At 41.2% G+C, this 12,788-nt stretch overlaps 1 protein-coding gene across 1 annotated transcript in view; it reads right to left on the bottom strand.

Annotated features, from left to right (window-relative positions):
• The window catches only part of GPATCH1 (G-patch domain containing 1), a 49,521-nt gene continuing 36,733 nt past the window's right edge, over positions 1-12,788 (bottom strand). The window contains exons 11-15 of the mRNA XM_019654475.1: positions 6,873-7,086; positions 4,805-4,912; positions 2,984-3,081; positions 1,629-1,777; positions 1-279 (exon numbers count right to left, since the gene is read on the bottom strand). Of these exons, the coding sequence (XP_019510020.1) occupies positions 249-279; positions 1,629-1,777; positions 2,984-3,081; positions 4,805-4,912; positions 6,873-7,086 (600 nt within the window). The 3' untranslated portion in view covers positions 1-248. The remainder of the gene's footprint in view (positions 280-1,628; positions 1,778-2,983; positions 3,082-4,804; positions 4,913-6,872; positions 7,087-12,788) is intronic.

The following is a 12,788-nucleotide window of genomic DNA, read 5'->3' on the forward strand; positions in this document are numbered from 1 at the left end:
AAAATAGAAAAATTTCATTTTAATTGAACTGTACACAGTCTGAATATCTTCCTTGACACTAACTGAAGTTAAAAATAGAAACCAATTTCTGCAACCTTCCAAGGCAGCCTTTGAAATGTCAAGGTTTTAAAAATTATTTTACAGCATGAATTTACATATAAATACAATCTGTACACTGTAGTAACTGAGTAATCAACAAGCTTCCATCATAGAGATGTGGTATTGGGACAGGCCAGGGCAGAACTCAATTACTGCCTCCTTAGTGGAAGACTCTTTAACCTGGAAAAGGAAATAAAAGAGAGAGAAAGAAAGTTAGATGTGAACTAAAAAACTAGACAGTTCAATTTTCTTAATACTTCACTGTGCTATGCCACTGGGATGTAGGGGTTCTTTTTAAGCACAGCTAGCTTATACTCACGCTGACGAATAATACAACTGGCTATCCATTTGGAGAAAGACAAGTTAGATGCCTACCCTACTCTGTTTGCAAAAAAACAAGAAACAAACTCCAAATAAATTAAACGAAAAATAAAACTATAAAAACATGAGAATAGTTTATATGCATATATAAAATCTTGAGTTAGGGAAGGCTTTCAAAAGACAAAAATGTAAAACATACCAACAAAGAAGACTTGAGTGCACCAAAAATTAAAGCTTCGGCACAAAAAATACAGTTAAAATCATATGATAGGTAAAACACCAAAACTCAAAGGATTAATATCCAGAATTATTATTTTTTATTCCTACAAATCAGTAAAATGGTACCTAAAAATCAGTAAAATAATCTAACAGAAAACAGAACACTGCAAAGGATGTGAGCAAGCAGTTCACACACGGCAAAGGCTGAGACACACAGTAAAGGATGCTCAACCTCATTAATAATCTGGGAAATGCAAATTAAAACGAGATGCCAGGGGTGACAGGTTAGCTCAGTTGGTTAGAGTGTGGTGCTCATAACACCAAGGTTGCCAGTTCAACCCCCGCATGGGCCACTGTGAGCTGTACCCTCCCTAAAAGAGTCAACTGTGCCATTGTATCATGAAAGCAATGTGTACCCAATGACCATGGCTGTCCCCCAATAAAATTTATAAAAAAACAAAACAAAAAAAATGAGGTGCCATTCTTTACCCATCATACTGGCAAACATTTTTGTATGGTTTGTAATTGATGTAATACAGTTGCTTTCATAATTTAAATGCATTCAGCCACTTTTGGAAACAGTTGGGCTGTATTTATTCATTCTAAATGTTCATACCCTATAGATTTATGCTACATAAAATTATTTATATTAAAAATACGTAACAAAATGTGTGTATACGTATGTTACGTGTATGTGGTTGTGCAAAAAATTCTTGAAAGTTACATATGAAACTGATGGCAGAGGTTACTGTGGAAAGAGGAGAGATTTAGAAAATTGATCAGGGGTCAAGTGAAGTTTTATCTGTAAGGTATGAATTTCACAATGATAATATATTCACATATTAGTTATGTAATTAAAAATTAACTTTTTAAAAAAGACTAGTTCATGCGCAAATTTATAATTTCTGACATTTGCCTCAAAGCAAATACATCATGAATTTAATGAGCCTTTGAACGGTTTCTGAAAACCACTGTCTCCCGTTGCCTACCGTCTCAGCAGTTCCTGAGGTGACATGTCTGCCGTCCCTTCTTCATCACTCTGGCTGTCACTGCTGTCGGTGCTCTCAGAACTACTACTCTTCTCTGATTTTTTATTCTTTTGCTTTCCTTTGTGTTTGTGCTTCCGGTGTTTCTTTTTCTTAAAAAAATAAATAAATAAATAAAAGTTGGTGGCAGGCAGACACAGACACAGACACAGACACACACACACACACACACACACACACACACACGTTTCCCTCCCTAGTTCAGTACAATGATAGGCTAATGAGACAGTTGATTGCTGGAGTCATTCAAAAACAAAAACAAACAACCTTTTGGAATTTGGGGTACGCTTTAATGTAGTATGGGACAGACCAGGAATGTACCGCTGTGCACACTTTCCACCGTGCACACATGCATAGAATCGATCCTCTAGTGACAGGCACAGCAGAACCAAGCAGATGTAGGCAGGACATTGTCTTCACACTTAGCCCCATCTTATCCAAGGTGACCCCTGCCACCTCCTGTGACCGTGACTGGTCCATTTTGTTAGGCATATGTGATAAACTACACATCAGGATGGCAAGCACTCTGGAAATTCACAGAGGAGAAACTGGTAGAAAGTCAGAGAACAGCAGAGACAGTGAATGTGGTTTCAGAACCTGTCAGCACCAGTCTTTTTCCTTTCTGTACAAGAGAACTCTCCTTATCTTCTATGCTCAGGAATCTTTTTTTCTGACAACCAATAAGGGAGCTGTTTCTAATCAATCCCATTTCTTCCCAGACCACTTTGGGTACCCAACACAAACATGAACTGAATTAAAAGCCTGTACCTAACAGAAAAGGAGACATGGATAATGAGATAAGAGACGTCAACTGCGAACACACACACTACTCGTGCAGTTTCCTCTACTTCCAATGCCAAGCTATGGACTAACATCTCTGTTGTAATAACAAAGTAGTTGAGAAATGTTCAAAACAAAACCTTCCTTTAATATTGAATGAATGATCAAACCAAACTGTTTCATTGTTTAATATTCAACCATTACTCTAAGAATCTTAAATGTCCTTTTTCACACTTTTTTTTTCTTTTTCATACTTTTTAATGCTCGCAAATTAAAAAAAATTTTAAAGTACAGCTGAACAAGTTTAAATGTTCTGTCTGAAGGAAAAACAGTTTCTGAAAATCGAGGGTTTACACTGACTGTCTGGTCAACACTTTTCTATCAAGGTGTCAGGAAACCCAGGTGCCCCCATATTGGCGACGAGATGTTCCCTTTGACAGGCTTCATGTGTCACATCTGGGGGTTTGTCTTGACAGAAGCAGGGGCGTCAGATCCCAGGACACCCAGAAGTTACTCACCTTCTCTTTCCTCCGTTTGTGCTCTTTCTTGGTCTTGTGTTTTTCTTTGTTCTTTTTATGTTTCTCTTTTTGAGGAGCCTCAAGTTTCTGACGAGCATCTAAAATACAAATATAATAAATACACAAACTACAGGAGAAAATAAAGGCTAAATTATTGAATTAGGAATCTGCCTTAATATTTAACATTAAGGCAGAACCCCTGCCCTGCCTCACTGGTAAACAAATGGATTAGCACATCACGTGTTAGCTCTATATTTAGAAAAGGCCAGGAACCTCAACATAAGCTGTGTGACCCAACCAGTATCTTGCCACAGCCTTGTCTACCAGATGACGTCAGGTGAAGATAAAGTCAGACCAGAATGCCCACACACCTTTTGTAATTTAACATCCTCAGGTAAGCTCAGAGACAAACCAGTCTGAACCTCAGCCCTGTGGCCAGCTCTGTGATCTTTGCCATGTTGCTTAACCTCTTCAGGTCTCAGTTTCCCCTTCATAAAACAGAGATAAGAATAATCCCTATCTGCTTAGGGGCATAGAGAGGATTAGATGGGATCATGTACATGAATCCCATGACCCAGAATTGGGCACATAAATGTCAGCTCCTCTCAGACCATCTTCCCTTTATGAAAGCACATTCGACATGAATTTGTCTTATAAGTGGAAACGCTAAAAAACTAGCACCATAGCAACACAGTATATGGATAATCATTAAAATGACAAGAGGCAGGCACCTAAATTCTCCACCTCCAAATACTGACCAAAATGTTTTCATTGCCAGGTACCCAAACCAGCAAAAATTCACAGCAGAAAATACTGTAAATTATTAAATCACCTTTTTCTACCTAAAGAAAAATTCCAAAGTATTTCAAAAGTGTGGATATTTTCCAAACCCAGTTAACAGGTGCCTGCAATTTTCTACTTCTCCCCATTTTTTTTTTTTAATGCTAGTTTGTGGAAAACCGTTGGCCCTCAATAATCTATAGGCCAAATTAAATTATTAACTATTACAAGGATATTAATGACAATCTGGGAAATGGGCATAAATAACTTAGCTTTCAAGAGATGACACACTTATGTTAAGCTAAAGATTTGAATAACTAAAGCAAATAAGAAATACACTCACTGCTGTTTTTCAAAACTTCACACTTTTTACTCCTCTCTGCTTCTTATCATCTCTTTGAAGGCTAGGTTAATTAACCAAACCAATATTTATATGTGGGCACTATAGGAAACTGTAAAGTAGATAACAGAATTGTATGTTATTTACATACCTGGGCCATGTTATCAGATGTTTGTTAACCCAGCCTCCAAAGAGATGAAAAACCAGTCTAAACACTTTAACGTGAGATATCAATATAAGATGGCACTGAAAAGAAATTGTTAACAGCTATTGGAGGAAAAGAATGGGCTGTATTTGCTTCTGAAAGAATGTTTTATTTTATTCGTTCCATTAGCCAAAGTATAAAAAGTCTTACAATACCCTTCTCCCTGCAATTCCCCTCCTACCTGTGTCGTACACTTTTACTTTATTTCTATAAGTGACAACATCTGAGATACTTAGGACTCTACTGTAAGTATCTGAAAGTTAAAAAGAAAAAAAGTTTAAAGGTCTCTGAGGCTGTAAAGCAACTACCATTTTAGGTACCAGGTGGAGTAATGAGTTTCCAAATGTGGCTGGGAACAGATAAATCAGAAACAAACATATATATTTGGTTGGCCTCATGTTAGATTAGAAGGGTGGAAGTCACACAGTTAGAGCTGTCATATCTCAGTGGAGACTCTGGTGCCAATGCAAACAGAACCAAGGAGCTCTCAACTCACTGGGGCAGAAGACGGGAGGCAGCTGTGGGCCGAACTCTTCTCTTTCATCAATCTGCATCTTTGGTATCAGGAAGGAAGTTACAGGCTCCTGTGGGGCCAGCTCATTGGCTGAAAAACAGCAGGGTATTCATTTCATATATCTGCCAAATAATAATGTGTTTGCATCTTTAATCAATGTCTGTTGCCATGAGATAATGTGTGCTTTTCTTCACCACTTTGCTCAACTCGCTCATGCCAGGTGCTGGGACACAGCAGTGAACACGCAGCCCTGACATCTAGCCTCATGGGCATTAGAGCAGGGAGGTCGGTCACACAAGGGCACCTGCAACCAAGCGCGCCAGTGGCTGGAACACAAGGGTGTGTACAGCACACACTCTGGGTCACATACAACGACCTGAAGGAAGGGTTGAAAGATGTCCTTGAAAAAGGGCTATCTGAGAAAAATAAAGCTTACAAACAGGGATCGGAGACTATGTCCCAGCTCAGAAAGCGTAAGATCACTCAAAATAAATGATCAGGCCAGCTGAGTGGCTCAGTTGGTTAAGAGTTGGCTTAAGAGCATGAGCTCTGAGCAACAGGGCCGCCGGTTCAATTCTCACATGGGCCAGTGACGCTGCGCCCGAGCTGAGCTGTCACTGAGCTGCCAACGGGTGGCAGGATGGCTCAGCTGGGGTAACAACAAGATTGCCTGTTCGATAGTAGGCTATGCCCACCCGCAACTAAGACTGAACTCGGCACCTTGAGCTGAGCTGCCACCTGGATGGCTCAGAGGGTAGAGTGTGTGCGCTTAACAACAAGGCTGCTGGTTCGACTCCCACATGGGATGGTGGCTACGCCCCCCGCAACTAAGATTGAATACAGCACCTTGAGCTTAGAGGCCATGAGCTGCTGACAGGCAGCCAGATGGCGACGGTGCTCTCCACAACAATGATGGAAGAACAACAACTTGGCTGGTCCCCTTCCCCAATTCCCCAACACGGTTCCCCTCCCCCAGTTCCCCAATAAAATCTTAAAAAAAAAAATTTAATTAAAATAAATAAATTATCAAAGAGAAGAAAAACTGAATAGAAATAAATTATTACGTTCACATTAATCATCTCATTTTTTTAAAAGAGATGACTATTTTTGGATAGAAGAGCTAAAAATGGGAAGTCTGGAAAAATATGCATAAGAGTGTTCACCATGTCGTAGGGTTCCAAGGGACTTAAGCTTTCGATATTTTTACACTTTTAAAATTCAAGTATATATGACTTCATAATAAAATCTAAGGTGGGTTTGTTTGTTTTTTTCCACAGAAATAAGAAACAGCTGACATTTGCAATCACTTAAGAACTAACAATATTTTCTACCACTATGTCACTTTTTGGTTAAAGGCCCTCACAAATTATGCCCGAGTCCACCAGACTGGCAGGGGCAAACAGGACACTCCAAGGCTGAGATGGACAGGGGCAAACAGGACACCCAAGCATCTGCAAAGTCTCCCACCGTTGTCAAGCGCCAGCCAACCGCCTTTCCCACGCCACAACCCCTGGCTGGGGTAAACGGAATGAGCGGGACAAGCCACTGACCAAGTGTTAGCCTCACAGTGAGGAGAACAGACCCCATGTACCAAGTGCTACTAAGGCCCAGGCCATGCCAGGTGACGGCTGGCCCAGAGCACACAGGATGCCCTGCAGGGAGGAAAGCCGGAAGAGCCCTGTTCACTTCACGACCAAATGTTTTCCAGGAATCCTAGCACCTCCTCATCGACCAGGTTTAAAAAAAGAAAAAGCTTTTTTTTTTTGAAAAAGCTATTTTTTTAATGAAAATTTTACTGTTTTAATTCTTCTCATTTAAGATAAGTAGGAAAATCAACATTTTCAAACACAGCTATACTAAAACTATACCAGAGATTTATACCAGATAGAAAAAAAACAGAACTCAGCTCTACCCCAATTACAAATGTAAAAAGATTAAAACATCACTGATTGATAATTATCCCGGTTTAAAATTACATGCTATAAACAAAGCAGCAGCTGCTGTAGAGACATCGTCATTTGCATCCCAAAGTCTGAAAACACTGACATACTGTGAGCCGCAGGGGTTTCCACCAAGTCGGCCTCTTGAGGACTTTTGAAGTCGGCCTCCCCAGTGCCCTCCTGGTCATCCTCGCTGTCACCCTGCTCATCCTCAGAGGATGAGGACTTTTCTTCTGAGGAGCTGGCAAAGATGGCCTTGAATAAGTCCATGGATGGGCGGCTCCCTTCTCCTTCAGCCTGTGAATCCTCACCTTTGTTTACCAGCTGGATTAACAGTGAAATAAGAGTCAGGAATGAAGAAGCAAGGGTGAAAGGAGCCAAAGATTCTAGAACACACACACGCACTCACACACACACACACTCATACACGCGCGCGCACACAAACATGCACTTGCACATACACACACACGCACTCTCACACACACTCATACACACACAAACACACAAGCACTCGCACACACACACACATCACACACATACACACACATCACACACACAAACACACATGCACTTGCACACACACACAATCACACACATAAACACACAAGCACTCGCACACACACTCACACACACTCATACACACACACACATCACACACACACACATACACACACACAAACACACAAGCACTCGCGCACACACTCTGATGTTGATGCTCGTGTACTTCGGTCTCCATCCCCACACACTGCCTAGCTAAACAATGATCACTCAGTCAGCATTTATTTTTGTGGTGTTTCTAATTCAACAACGGCAGAGTGTGTTGAATGGTAAAAGAAGCTGCAATCTCTCATGGGGACAGAATTGCAGAGGACCCAGAAAAATGCAGTAGGAAATAGCAGAGTTCCTCTGTCTTATGTTCAAGAATCTATTCAAGCCTTCAGAGGTCCAATATTGAAAGTGATGAAGACGGTCTACACACATGAAAATGCTGGGGAGAAAGCTGGGCCCTCCACACAATGGGGAGAGATTCAGGAACATGTCGATAGATGAGATGGCCATGGAACTTCCCTTTGCAATTACACGTCACCCTCCCTAAAAGAAGCCCAGATGTGGACATGCACAGTCACCAAATAAAGAGGCAGTAAGTTTGTACACTCGATTCAATAAACAAAAAGCAAAGGTATGAAGAAGACCCAGATCCCACCTTCCAACAGTTTATCACCAGACAGACACTGGGTAACCTAATCTGCCAAGCAGTACGAGGGAGGCCCGGAGTGGCCCAGGTCAGAATCCACTACAGTCCTTCATTTTATCACTGGAGATCCCGGGTCAGAGATGAGAGGCTCTGTCAGTGATGCACTCGTGGTACGTGCCAAGGAGAGGACCTGGACTCGTGGTACGTGCCAAGGAGAGGACCTGGACTCGTGGTACATGCCAAGGAGAGGACCTGGACTCTACTGCCCAGCTCTCCTCACTCTCAGCAGCGGTCACTCCCCCATATCACACCACTTCCAATTTCTGGAGTGAAGTTACAATAACCACATGAAGAAAACTGGTACAAGACAGTGGCATTTGTGGTTTTAAAGTAAACTCTTGTCACTGAAAAAAATTAAACAGAAAAAGTATACCATTCCCCACTAAAAATAACCAGGGCACGTTGGAGAAAGGACTGATTCTAGAGCTCGAGTTGAGAAATAAAAAGAGGAGCCCAGAAAATCTTACTGTGTCAGAAAGCAAAAACATGCTCAGAGTAAGAGGGATATAACAAAAGGACACAGAAGCCAACTTGAAGGGGCTCCAATTAGCCAAACTAGGACAATTTGAGCACTAAAATAAATAAGGATAGTACCAAATTTATCCCTTTGGAGGAAATGGAAAATCATGGGTCCGCAGTGATATAAAGAAATAGTTTGATGAGAAACACAGTATTTATACTTCAAAGCTCCTCAATATTTATTTAAAATAATGAAGTAATGAAGTAAAAAATAATAAGAAATAAATAAATAAAAGTACTTATTAACTAGAAAGGTGAAAAGACTAACTTTACAGTGAAAAACCTGACAGGCACCACCTCACTCCAGTGATCAGAGTGAACCCCGCCAGTAATGGGACAAATCGACAGCCCACACCACCTAACGGGATCAATGAGAACACAGCCCCAACCCTTTTGAGGGGTTCCTGCCAGAGATGCAGAACCCGAGTCTAGTCCTGAGCAAACATCAGACAAGCCCAAACTGAGGGCCGTTCTACAAAACACTGGCCTGTAATCTTCAAAAGTATCAGGACCATAAAAGTCAAGGAAAGACTGAGGAACCATTCTAGACTGAAAGAGACTAAGGAAATGTGACAGCAAAATGCAACAAGGGGGCCGGACAAGTGACTCAGTTGGTTAAGAGCTCACTCAAGAGTTTGAGTTCTGAGCAACAGTGGTTCGAGTCCCGGCCCGAGCTGAGCTACTGCTGAGCTGCCAGCAGGTGGCTCAGCTAAAAAAAAAAAAAAAGCAACAAGGGATGCTGTGCTGCATCCTTTTTGCTATAAAGGACATTATTAGAACAACCGGTAGAAGGTGAACAGGTCTGAGGATTAGTAGTAATGTATCAGCGGTCATCTCCTGATTTTGATGGATATACTGTGATTATCCAGGGGAATGTCCTTTGAAGGAAACACAGGGGCATCTGGCTGACAACTTATACTCAAGGAAAAAAAAAATGATCCGTATACTGTATTTGAGCTTTTGAGATTGTTTCAAAAATTTTTTAATCATATAAAAAGTCAGGAGAAAAAACCTGACAGTGAAGCACAGGCCATCAAGGCAACAATTCCCTAGAAAAGTCACGAATCTGATATATTTATGGCAAACCACAGATCCCAATGTTACATGCGCAAACCCATAATCTGAATGACAGTTGGCTGGTATCTGTGTTCACGGACATTTCTGGCCTTTCATGGTATCTGTATTATTAAACATACAGGCAGAACTGTCATAACAATATGAGATATTCTACTCCTAGATACCTAAACAAGCTGATCTCTTTTTCTGGTTTGTTTTTTTTCTGGAATATAATAGGAGCTGTGCTGGAATTAAATAACAACAACAACACACAGCAAACACATAGCATCTATGCTGGCTGGCAGCACCCCCTCCACACGCTCCACCCAAAGGTATGTATGCACACTGACATCTGTGCTGACTCAGGAAGCTTTCAAAGAAAAAGCATTAACCCAGAGAGGGGAAGAGACCTTCCTAAGGTCACACGGCTAATATGTGAAAAAGCAGGAACCAAGACTTTCCAGGCAAAATTACCCAAATACGATCTCAGCATGATTTTTAAGGAACTTCAGAAGGCTTTCTAATCTCATGATCATGTCACAGAGCCAGGATCCATGAGTAGGATTTTATGCCATTAAAAAAAGTAACCGTAAAAGCCCAACAGAGAGGTTCCACATCCATGGTGCCACCGGGGTGATGGCAGCAGCTGCCAGGCTCAGAAGGAGGGGAATCTTTGTCTCTGACCACAGAAGCCATGATCCCAACTGTCTGGATGGAATCCCGCTGCTTCCCCGCTTCATGTCCTTCTGCCAGTTGATTCCAGCCATAGAAAGTCACGGGACGTGCAGGGAAACTAAAGTCCGAGCTTCTGATTAGAGGATGGAAGGGGGAGCCCAGAAAGTGAAACAGTGTCAGGACGGGGCTGGCCGAGTGGCTCAGTTGGTTAAGAGCTTGCTCAAGAGTGCGAGCTCTGGGCAACAGGGTTGCCGGTTCGATTCCCACATGGGCCAGTGATGCTGCGCCCGAGCTGAGCTGCCAACAGGTGGCAGGATGGCTCAGCTGGTGAGAGCACGTGCTCCTAACAACAAGGTTGCCTGTTCGAGATGGTGGGCTACGGCTGCCTGCAACTAAGACTGAACTCCGCACTTTGAGCTCAGCTGACGCCCGGATGGCTCAGTGGATAGAGCGTGCGCTCTTAACAACAAGGCTGCTGGTTCGACTCCCGCATGGGATGCTGGCTACATCGACCCACAACTAATTGGACACGGCACCCTGAGCTGAGTGGCGCAACTGGACATGGAGCTGAGCTAGCTGCACAACTAGGTCTAAAGGACAACAACTTGGCTGTTCCCATTCCCCAATTCCCCAACACTGTTCTTCTCTCCCAATTCCCCAGTAAAATCTTTAAAAAAACAAACAAACAAAAAGTGTCAGGACGATTGTGAAGGGGAGACGCTCAAGAGGGTGATTCTATAAAGTGGGCTGTGAGCGTCTGGCTCACCTCTGAACTATGCACGCATGCATCTGACTCTAAACAGCAAATCAAAGGCTTTGCTAACAGAACTATGGGATTAACTGCCAACCAGGTCCCAGACCAGCCACTGGGAAGTGCACATGCCAGGAAGTTCTGAACAGTACTATAAAGGCTCTGAAAACTGGGATGACATTTGAACCAAAGCCCACAGAAGATGGGTTGGAACGGCAGCCTGAACCTAAGTAGGTTGATCGTCTGCTACAGAAAAATAAAACAAAATAAAATTTAAAAAATCAACATTGTCCTCACAATTTGAACAAGACCCGGGGTCTCACGCCATAATATTCAAAATGTCCATGATATAATCCAAAACTACGTGGTATACAAACAACCAGGAAAATCTCAACTTGCAAAAGACAATCAATAGATGCCAACTTAAAATGACAAATGTGTTAGAATTATCAGACAGGCTTTAAAGCAGCTTAACAACTATGCTCCAAGAATCAGATAAATGGAAAAAATACAAAGAAATAAAAGATATAAAGAAGAACCAAATGAAATGAAATGAAAAATATTTTAGAAATGAAAAATACAATAACCAAAATTAAAACTTCACTGCATGAACTCAATAGCAAAATGCAATGGCAGAGGAGTCAGTGAACTTAAAACAGATCAATAGAAATTATCTTATTTCAACAACAGAGAAGGGGGAAAAAGATTGAAAAAAATGAACAGGGGAATCAGAGTGTAGTGCAGAAAGAATATTTGAAAAAATGTTTGGGAATGTCCAAATGTCCAAATCTAAAGATTTAAAAAGCTCAGCAAATCCCAAACAAAATAATCTCAAAGGAATCTGTGCTCAGACACATCAGAATCCAACATTCAGAGGAAAAGCACTTCATTATAAGGAGAGACAATTATTCAAATGACTGTAGATTTCTCGTCAGAAATCAGGAAGGCCAGAAGGAAGTGGTACAACATTTTTAAAGGACTCAAAGAAAAGAATTGTTGACCCAGAAGTCTATAATCAGCAAAAAACCCTTCAGGGATGAAGATGAAATACAGGATACGCTCAGATTAAGGAAAATTAAAGAGAATTCGTTGTTGGAACTTCTCTAAAAGAAATGCTAAAGGAAGTTCCTCAGACAGAGGAAAGTGATAGGAGAGAGAAACTTGGAACTTCAGGAATGAAGAAAGGACAGAAATGGTAAGTAATCTGAGTAAATAAAATAGACCATTATCTTTTCATCAATTCTTTAAAATGCGTATAACATTGAAAACAAAAATCAAAACATTATCTGATAAGGTTTTCACTGTAGATACATAAGACAATATAGGGGTGACTGGTTAGCTCAGTTGGTTAGAGTGTGGTGCTGATAACACCAAGGTTGCCGGTTCGATCCCCGCACGGGACACTGTGAGCAGCACCCTCCTTGAAAGAGTCAACTATGCCACTGTAGCATGAAAGCAATGTTAGCCAATGACCATGGCTGCTCCCCAATAAAGTTTTTAAAAAAAGACAATATAAAACTGGGAGAGAAAAGGGGCCTATACAGTGGTAAGGATTCTATATTCCACTTAAAGTGGTAAAATATCAATCCTTTTTTTTTAATTAAAGTTTATTGGGGTGACAATTGTTATTAAAGTTACATAGGTTTCAGGTGCACAATTCTGTAATACATCAAAAATATCAATTCTAAAGTAGACTTTGAAAAGGTAAGACTCATATGTATATTGTAATCCCTAGAGTAATCACTAAAAAAATAGAGTAAAAAGATTAAT

Source organism: Hipposideros armiger, unplaced genomic scaffold, assembly GCF_001890085.2.
Source record: "Hipposideros armiger isolate ML-2016 unplaced genomic scaffold, ASM189008v1 scaffold_224, whole genome shotgun sequence".
Lineage (NCBI taxonomy): Eukaryota > Metazoa > Chordata > Mammalia > Chiroptera > Hipposideridae > Hipposideros > Hipposideros armiger.